Source organism: Siphateles boraxobius, unplaced genomic scaffold, assembly GCF_051911475.1.
Source record: "Siphateles boraxobius isolate OS27281-9 unplaced genomic scaffold, OSU_SipBor_1 37, whole genome shotgun sequence".
Lineage (NCBI taxonomy): Eukaryota > Metazoa > Chordata > Actinopteri > Cypriniformes > Leuciscidae > Siphateles > Siphateles boraxobius.
The window spans coordinates 1,726,154-1,736,629 of NW_027508997.1; the positions used below are offsets into that span (position 1 = coordinate 1,726,154).

Consider the following 10,476-nt stretch of genomic DNA (forward strand, 5'->3'; position numbering starts at 1 on the left):
ATAGGACGGCTTCATAAGATATTATGTGATTGTGGCATGGTAAATGGGCATGTTAATGGGCATGTTAAACAGCGCAATGACAAAGGCATGCAGGTATAGTATCATGCAATCATGCAGTAATTTAAAACAAGGGGTAAATTAAGCCATTTCAATGCAATTAATTTAGTCAACTAAAAGCAAAGGAAGGTCAAGGCTTGAGGCCAAGCTGGGAAAGAAAGGTTTGTGTGTGGTCATGACCTCTATGTTGAACCTGGTGACTAGGCGTCAGGGAGTGTGAGATGATCCAGCAAGACAGCTGGTGAAGGTGAATGCAAACACAGGGTCAGGCTTGCTGGCCTTGACCCAGTGCCAAAAAAAAACAGAGTGACCTGTGCTCTCTATAATCTCGTGATTTGCCTGATGTTCTCAGACGCAGATGCAACTTTGTCTGACACAATCACAATTATTACAAGTGATTTGGGGGGGTTATGATGCTATGGACTTAGAAGAAATTACTTTTTTTTTTTGCAAGAACTATCATTAATGTTTCAAAATTTTCTGTTGCATTTAATAGCTGAACTTGATTAAAGTTGATATTTTTTTCTAAATAAAGAGGAATTTCAATGCAGTGCTCGCTAAACAGGCACTGTAAATTATGCTTCCTATATAAATCCCCTTCCCAGAGCCAGAAACAGTGGTCAATTGTGTTGAAGGTGTGTGTGTGTGTGTGTGTGTGTGTGTGTGTGTGTGTGTGTGTGTGTGTGTGTGTGTGTGTGTGTGTGTGTGTGTGTGTGTGTGTGTGCGTGCGTGCGTGTGTGCGTGCGTGCGTGTGTGTGTATTGTCATGGTGATAAGACCAAGCAGTGTAGTAAATTGTAAGTAAAAGTTGATGACATTCTAGAGTCTGTTAAGAGAGTTAAGCTCCTTTCAACCCAGACTAGCAAAGACAAAACGCATCCAGGGGCCCAAGGACCATCTGGTCTTCACCTGTGTTGAGTATATTCAGAAACCAAAAAACCCCATTCCAACCTCTGTGACACTACAATAATTTTAATAGAGATTCTAAGACAGTGCAAAAGAATGCGATATAGAGATTTTGTCTACTCTTTGATGTCTGACATCTATTCTTCTCTTGGTTTTAATGCTCATCATTCATTGATTGTTGCTTTAACTATTTTTTCACCTCCTTAACAGACTTGCAGCCTCAAAGCTCTCACCTTTTTCAGATAAAGCCATAGCAATCAGAGATTAATTGAAAGCAATAGAACTCCTGGCTGGTGTATATGGATCTGATCTTGCATGGATAAAAAGCTTGCACAGATACAAGCACACTCTGAGGTGGGACAATGGACTCTTGGATGCTTATCTGGTATGTCCACTTAATACTGAAAGTTATGCTCCTATGTTTTACTTGCGCTATAATTTTAACATAGACAATATGGACAAGAAAGTAAAGGGAAACTCCGTTAAAAAATAATACGCATAGCTGAAATTAACGTGGAAAAAGCAACAGATTTTTATTGAATTACATAAAGTACAGCTATGTACCAAAATCAGTTTTCATATTTGATTACAAGATATTCAAATACCTTATTTACAGTGTACATTTGCTATACATATCAACAGAGGATGTTTGTGTTGTCGAGAAGCCCAATTTTTTCAGCAAAAAAAATATGACTGATTCGCTCAAGTCTTGTGATAGTTGTGATAGTGTTTTGGGTTTAAGTTAGTTGGAGCTCAGTGATTAGTTGTGGAAATTAATACATGTGACATTATTGGATTTGAAGTCTCCAAATACTCTTACGAGTTACAAGTTGTTTAGATTACAGGTGCAAATGAACCATGACCAGTTCTAAGATTGGTAAAAAGGGCTTCAAGTGCGTCCCAAATTTCAGGTGAAGCTAAAGGTTTACTTGACATAATCCACCTGAAACCTTAATGAAGCTACACCAAAGTCATAACCTTGAGTGACGCTGGCTGAAACCGGCGGATCTTCTTCTTCAGTGCTCTGGAAGCTTTGATACGGCAGGGTGCTGGTTCTGAGCGATGCTGTTGCTGAAGAGAAAACCCTGCAGCCGTGGTCCCCATCGCTGCCTGAGCCCACACTAAACCCCCTTCATCTCCCTCTTCCTCCTCCAACAGGTCCTCCTCATCCAGCGAGAGACTGCTGTCCGAGTCTGAGGCCGTCTGAGAGCCCTGGCTGGACTCGCTGTCCCCAAAACGGTTTGTGGTGTAGTTGCTCATCTCTCCATCACTGCTTGCTGCGATAGTAGAGTGAAAGAGCGACGCACACTCGGCAGAATACTCAGAGAACTCTGACTCACAATGAGGAGGACAGCGTCTGGAGATTGGCGCTGCTGGATATCTAGATTCTAAGTAACTGAAGTAAGAGGAGGTGGAGAGCGAGTGAGGAAGGGCCCGTGGAGGACAGCCCCAAATACCTGAGCGAGGTCTGGCACTAACACTCCTTACCATGGACACCTTTCGAGAGTTCAAGACTTCTTTGGATCTCTGGGTGTGGAGAGTTTGGGGCAACGGGATCTCAGAAGCGGAAGGCCATTTCCGAGAACTCGGTTTCTTTTTGGCTTGATCCAGAGGAAGGTGCACAGGTTCAGGGGCTTTACGGGACTTTGTGGACTTCGAGGTTTGACTCTGTTGAAGGTGAGGGTTGTTTTGGGTGTGGTGTGAGTTGAAATGTTCATTACAACTGCAATCTGAGCAAGAATTTATCTGGGACTCTTCCAGATTTGTCACTTTCCCTTTGCATGTGCTGGACTGCTTTAAATCAGCTCGGGTTTTGGTGCAGAACTCTCGAGACAAGTGTTTTTGCTGCTGTTTCTTTGAAGATTTTTCTGAGCTCTTCTTTCTCAGTTTTACAGATTTAGTTTTCTTGTCTGCCTGACGCACTTTCACCCTCTGAGACCCTGCAGGAACAAACTGTGCATGGACAAACTCTGATGGAGGTGTAACACCCTTTTCATCAAAAGAAGCTCTACCGTCCTCTCTTCTGAATGCAAAACTTGATCTACTCTCTACTAGCTTTGGGACCATAGATGACTCCTTGGGAAAATGTCCACTCCCCTTTTCTGAATGACCATTGTCAGACTCGGCAGCAGTCTTGCCTGTAGCATTCCTTATGGGAAAGAAATTATTTTGGAGATCCATGGAAGGTGTTGAGTGTGTGCCATGGCATGACGTCTGGACCACAATTGCTTTGAAATTGGGCTCCAAAATAGGTGCGTCCCTCTGTTGCTGATTGCTGTTAAGTGCTGAAGATGTTTTTCCAGTCTCCGGTGCATTTTCTAAGGTTATTGTTATTTGTTGAAAGGATCCCAGCAGTTGAGGAACGTTGAGCTGTCCATAGGTCATTTCCTGGGATCTGGGTCTTTGCTCCTGTATACTGCTAACGGTATAATTTCTTCTTATGTCGTTTAACAGGTTTATCTTACTGGAGCTTCGCTGTAGTATCTTGTTAATGTATCCAGCAGACCTGGAGCTTGTGAACCCTTCGATTGAGTTTTGGGTTTCCTCTTCAAGACTAACTTCAGGCATTCCATCAAGTGTTAATGCACTTCCCTGATCTCCGGTGCAACTGAAGATGGGACTTTGTAGGGCCACAGCATGCAGTGGACTGGGGTAACAGTACACTTCTGTCCCATTGCTAGACACCAGGTTACTCTGGTATTTGGGGTCTACTGAGGGGTTCTGAAGGCTAGCACAGGGTTTAGAGCTCTTCACATCAGTGGATTTGAAGGAGCTAAAACCAGGTGCGATTATTCGGTCGAGGTCCCCTGAAAGAAGAACACAAGACAAATTGCATCAAGATACTTTACATTTCAAAAGTTAAACTGGTTATGACTATAGTGACTACAATAAGAAACAACGTATTCTGATGGTACATGCCATAGTACTTTGCACATACTTTACCCTAAGAACACATTTTCATGCTCACCTGTGGAAACAGGTCTTTGCCTTGCTGCTCGAGCGGTTGCTGTTCTTATGCAACTGCTACCGAGCTTCACTCCTGAACGTGGTGCATCAGACTGGCCAGTGCTCTCATCAGCAGAACAACGTCGAGACACACCAGTCTGTCTAGAACCATTACGGCCATGTGGCACATAGGAGTTGGAGAGAAGTGGAAGCAGACTGGTTTGAGATGAAGAGGAGAGACTCTCACTGTAAACAGAGGTGCAAGAGTTGGACAGTGAGCCTGAACCACCATCACTGAGCTCGTAGAACCCTGGAAGTAGAAATTAGCAATATTAGATGCAATGCAGAGTACCAAAAAAATGATTGATGTTGTCATTTAGGTCTGCAATGAAATGTTGGAAGCTGGTGTACATTTTTTTAAAGGGGAAGCTTGTCATGTTTGTTTGGTGTTATAAATGGAAGAGAAATTACACTCTTCACCATAAAATGGAAAAGGAAGTATGTGCTATGTGAATGGGTGTGTTAGTCACCTGAACTGGGTCTGCTGTCACTCTCTAGGTGTTCAGTGGATGCTTTACACACATCCAGTTTCAGCTCATTGATCTGTTGGTCTAGTTGCTGGAGATGAGTCTTCAATCCCACATCCTGTCTGCGTAGACGTGTCTGCAGGTACAACACACATTCACATATATCAGTCTCAACATGTTAGCATGCAACACAACTGCTGCAACTGCATCCTGACTGCAACTGCAAATACAACACATATCATTCAACATTACATACAAGACATCTAATACATCATGCAATTTTAGCACATTTATGAACCACATGAGCAGAGTTGTATATAAATTCAACAGTTTTTCATGTAACAAATACTAAGCAGAAAGTTCGAGAACAATGAAGTTTAATAATCTGTAAGTCATGTACAAAAGAACTAACTAAAGTGTTCTTTGTTAAGCTACTAGTCATACTCATTCCAAACTAACCACAGAAGAACATTGAAAACTAAATGCTTCCAGACATTTAATGGCTGATATGACTCCTGCTGTTATACGATGTAGACCAGAGGAGAGAAAAAAAAACAGAAAGAGGAAGCAAATAAAAAAGGAGAGCGGTTGACTATTAACTAGGCAAGGATAAAGGGTAGCCTGGGGGAAGTGCTGTAAGATTACTAAACTCTCTCCTGCAGAGGAGCACAACTATTGTGTAAACCAAATGTATGGGTCCAAGAGGAAATTACATGCCAAATACAGAACATCTATAATGGTTGACAGTAAACCATCTTTGCAAAGTAAAGGGTCACACCTTTGCCAAACTCTGACAACGCATACTTTAATCTATCGTCTTTGTACTTACCGGTTAGTGAAAGAGAACAATGAGGAACACTAATCCAATTTTATCTGAGGGTATAATTGTAAACTATAGTTGTGTGGATAATGAAACCGGTTGCAACAAACCACTTAAAATCAGAAAATCCTTAGTGATCATACCCTAAATGTTATAACTAAGGGTTTTCTTAACTTAAGGGGGTTTGTTGCATCTGGGAACTGACATTTGGATAAATATGAAGTTAGATCCGCCAGATGTCTTCTCAGGGTTCCAAGAGATTTGACTAATGAATCTTTTCTTTTTAGAGTATTCACAATAAGCAATTTATAGGCTGATGAAATAATTCAGAGCAGAGCATAACAAGAACGATTTAATTCAATATAAATATTTTCATGACTTTTAAAAATATATATTTTTCTGGAAATCAAAATTAACTGCTATTTTGTTTAGTTTTCTGTTAATTTAAGGGAGTGGATTTACAAACAGAATATCAGAATCTGCACACATCTACATTGGCAAAGCACTTATTGCAGATGATATCAACTGTGCAATTTCCCTGTGCTTTGGAAAAAAATAATAATTTTGTAATTAATTTAAATGGTGTAAGAGCACTAATGCCAGTCTCTTATATGTCTATAGACCAGAGTCACTTTGACTATCGAGTTTTAGAAGGGTTCAACAAAAGTCCAAACCTTTCAAACATGCATCGGCTGTGGGGTCAAATCTGTGTCGCCGACCGAGCTACAGTTCCTCTGTTGCCATTCTCATTAAATTGGGTTAATCATCAGAAACGGACTGGCCCCCCTCAGAGCCCTTGATTTATGACCCCTCACTATGACCCCCAGCTGAGCTTGTGATTCAGCACTGGATTCAGTCATCAAGCCTACTGCCAAACCATGCACAAAATACACCAATGAATCCCCCCTACAGTAAGAGCACACAGGAATGTAGGCTTTATGCAAAGATTCTTATTTGCTGCTAGAAAAATACACAAAATAATGTAAAAGATCTGACTAAATCACAGAAAACATCTGGTAGGTCTATCTACATATTCATCCAAAATTATCATATCAGATATGTTCCCATATTTGTAACTAAAATGTATGTCTGAAGTGTTTTCAACTAGCAGTTAATGTTTTTTACATGATTTTGTCAGTTATAAATGAAAGTGCAGACTGTCTTGATGTCGTGGACATTTTTTACTGGCTGGTGTAAATAGTCATATGACTAGAATGGACTAGACAAGAATAGCTGTTTAATCCAGTTTGCTTCTCTAAGATGATATCTTTGTCAAAGCCAAATAAAAGCTGTTAAAGCATAATACAGATAATATATGATGCATATTATATATAAATTGTCGATTATTGATTATTTTTATATTAAAATGTTTGTTTTAACTCACATGTAAACATATCAAGGGGCACAATTGTGAGCCAGCTGGAAAACACAAAGCCCAATCTTAGTGTTTTTTATTATAATTATTAAATGAAAATTTAAAAATAAATATGTATTTATACTTGCATATAGCCTACATTTTTGTTGCCCACAATTGCCTGTCATAACTTGTTTTTTACTCCGTAGTTACCCACTGTATACAATTGTGATCAAAATGAACCACATACTTTCATAAAATTATTGTCACCTTGTCTTTTATAAGATGTCTTACCAGCTGTTGTTTTAGCAGAGTAAGTGTTGCCTCCAGTCTCAGCTCTTCTGTGCTCACGTTCTCATGTTTTGATGAATCGGACTCTTCTCTGTTCAGGGTCAGAGCCCAGTGCACCATGGCACTCTGTTTGTCCCGGAGGAGATGCAGTTCCTGCAGTCCGGCCAGCGCTGCCTGCAGCCTCTCTCCTGTCCTTCCCCGGTCCATTCCTGCAGCTGCGCTCAGCACACCTGATCCAGGTGTTTTTCTCCCAAACATTATCAGACGTGCAGTTTAGACATATCCAGAGAGGCGAGGGAAATAATGAGATCCGCTATGTGACTGAGCTTGTCCAATGTGCGTCCCAGTGTGAAACAACTATTGTGTTTGGGCGAAGCGCATGTGATACAGTACCTGTATGGGGCTGTGTACAAATCAACCCCGCCCACTTTCGCGCTGACGGTAGAAAACCCCGCCCCTCGCTGGCTGATTGGCGGACATTGATTTAGGCTTGTCAGTGAATTTGCCAATCCTTCTTTGGTAAATGTCTAGAATATTATTCTTAATATAGTTACGAGATCAAATTCTCGAAGCATTTAATCTAGAAAAAGGAAAAAGGTGAACAAATTAATATCCATGAGCTAATACATCGCTCTGTCTGTAGAATTTGTAAAATCGCTGGCGGTCACTTATAGATTTCTTTTAAAGGGACCCTTTAAGACTCGTATGTATACTCTGCGTCTTAGCAAAAATATGAATGCACAAGGACTGATTTTTTTTTTATCAAACACCAATTTAAAACATATAAATAGTTATATTTTTAATCCGCATTAAACTGTATACCTTTTATTATGTGTTTTGTACTTTTATCCATGTTCTTCATTATAAACAATAAAGAAATCCATCTTAGTTTGAACCATTAGCCACTAGCGCCCTCTTGCGTCAAATGACTGACTTCCAGAAAACCTCAAAAACCTCAAAATGATCAACATAAAATACCCATTATTGGCATGCAATTATCGAGGTTTTGGACATTTAGGCATAATATGGTGCATCAGTTTGCATAATTACTTTACAAAAGCTCAAGGTAAAAAATAAAAAAGACATTTATTTTTTTCATTGTTATATTAATTTTAATGTTGACCATGCTAGTTATGTTGAGAGTATCTGGAATCCATGTGCATTTTTTGGGATGTAGGCCTACACAAGAAACGCGTGTTGATGAGAACAGGGCAAGATAGCATCAGGGTTCGAGCCCTCATCGCTGGCAATGACGCTGTGAGGTAAAGTCAGACTGTACCACACTGTCTTTCCCCTACAGCTTGCACAAGATGTGGGAGAGGAAGTGAGATACAGGGAGAGATACAAAAATAACTACAACAAACAGACCTTTTTTATGAGTAAGCCAGAGAATGTAAAATCTGATCAAGATTAGCCTAAATACAATGTTTTATCAATGTTATAAAATATGAGATGGTTTGATTAGGTTTTTGAGTCAACCATCTAAACAAATGAATGGCACAAATCCTGTTTTTTTTTTTTAGATTTACCACAAAATCAGAACATAACATGACCTAGAGATATCTTTGCGAGATTCGTCCATAAAGTGACATTGCCGTTTAACATTGTGTTTAACATAAACTTCCCACAGGGAGACACTGTCCTGTTACAAAGAAGAGATGTGATGTTACCAGCAGGAAGCGCTATAACACAAGCATTAAGTGCTGTATTTGACCCCTGTGTGAATCTCACTAAAACATTGTCACACGTCACCCTATTGATATTGTTTCCATTTTCTTGTTTTATAAGTGACATTTTTAAAATATTTTTAATTAATTAATTTTATAATAATCGATTCTCAATGGTGATTTTCATTAGATATACATATAGTATTTTTAAACTGCTTTACAGTACTATTATACAAAGATTTTGTAAATTTAAATCAATATATATATATATATTGCATTACAGTAATAAGAATGAGACTTTCTTTTAATTTGGACTAAAATATGATGAGGACATGTTATTGCAGGTTTCATGAAATTTACTTTCTTACACAGAGTGAAATCTCAGAATGTCATGTTAAAATGCAATAGCAAGCTAACTTTGAAAGCATAAGATCCCACCCTCCCTTTAGAGCGTCTCCAAAGCCATGCCTCCTTCAAAACACATGAACGCAACACAGCAGAATCTATAAAGTGTCAAGAGATGAGAGACAGCGTTAAACTGCCTCATGTCTCAAAGCACATACATTTCAAAAATGAATGTGAACAACTTACAGAGCTCTGGTTGTACCACCTGACTGCTCCAGATTCATTTCCACGTTGATAGTGTTGACTGTTGAACACATAAATCTGTAAATATGGTCACGACATGGCGTGAACTCAGCATAAGCTTGCTGTTTTGGTTCAGGAGGAACTGTATAAAGCGGCTGCTGTTTGTTTATGGCTCTCGGTGACTGTCTGTGTACAACTCTGCATAGCCTCGAATGTGCTGATGACGTGTGATGTCTGTGCGAGCAGGGTGCGTCATATCATTGCATTCGGACCGCATGCAATGATTGGACGAACATTTTTTGGTACTGAGACTTCCACAGACGATATATACATGTTTTAATATTTAGACCACTTTTAATATTGATTGCTATCAGGATGTGAAGAGAGTTTAAACCTGTGTAACAAAAAGTGTTTATAAAAAATTGTACCCTACCTTTAAATACAACCAAAATAATTGTTGCAAATATGATATCGCTGGCCCAAGACTTTGAACTATATACATGATCTGTAAGATTTCGATAAGGATGTTTACAAAAATACTTCTCTCGTACGTGTGTGATGTTATGATGTGTTATGCAGTGAGTGTGGGTCTCAGCCGTTTGCTTTGATCAGCATGAGTCGGAGTTTCTCGGACTGTAAACCAGCGTGTAAGAGGAAATTGATGCTTATCTTGTCTTGCCTTGAATCTTGAATGCAGTAGATACAGGTCCAGTGGACATAATAATGCTAACATTGTCCTCTCTGGACGTCCCTGTGCCCTTATCCCCTTCAAAGCACTTCCATATAGTGATGTCATTATGGTTTTGATCCATCATGTCCTCCTCGGCCTCTATGCATACCAGCGAGGGTGTAGAAATAAATAAATAGCTACTTTCTGATGTAATGTCATATAAACAAACAAACAAGCTCTGTTGCAAAAACCCAGTGAGCTGCTTTGCTATAAATACTGCAACAAAAAAATATATATATATATTTTAAGTATTTTTGTCTCGTTTTCCAGTACAAAACTAAATTTATAAAAATATATTTTCAGTACAAATAATCTAGTTTTCCCTTTGAATTACATTTTACTGGCAGATGTTTTTTCATGTTTTAGGCATAAACTTTTTTTTGATACTTTTACAAAGTAATTTTGCTTCTCAAGTAAATAAGAATGCTCAGATATTTGTACTTGAAAACAAGACAAAAAATTCTGATGAAGAACATTTTTGCTATGTGTTTAAGCCTTTTATCAGAAGTGTATGGCAAGCCGTTTTAGCTTAAAATGTTCGCTGTGTTGTCGTAATTGCATTAGTAAGAATAAAATTAGAGAGCTCTCTAA

General features: G+C 39.2%; 1 protein-coding gene across 2 annotated transcripts; it reads right to left on the reverse strand.

Annotated features, from left to right (window-relative positions):
* Positions 1-1,470: 1,470 nt before the first annotated feature.
* dact2 (dishevelled-binding antagonist of beta-catenin 2) lies at positions 1,471-7,384 on the reverse strand. Of its 2 annotated transcripts, none has more exons than XM_077196904.1 (4): positions 6,880-7,384; positions 4,439-4,571; positions 3,931-4,218; positions 1,471-3,769 (listed from the first exon to the last, which is right to left on the reverse strand). In XM_077196904.1, exons 1-4 carry the CDS (start codon positions 7,156-7,158, stop codon positions 1,923-1,925), a joined length of 2,547 nt encoding a protein of 848 aa, XP_077053019.1. In that variant the 5' UTR covers positions 7,159-7,384; the 3' UTR covers positions 1,471-1,922. The 2 variants fall into 2 exon arrangements, with proteins under 2 accessions (XP_077053019.1, XP_077053020.1); XM_077196905.1 differs by having other exon boundaries at positions 6,904-7,381.
* Between the last annotated feature and the right edge of the window lie 3,092 nt (positions 7,385-10,476).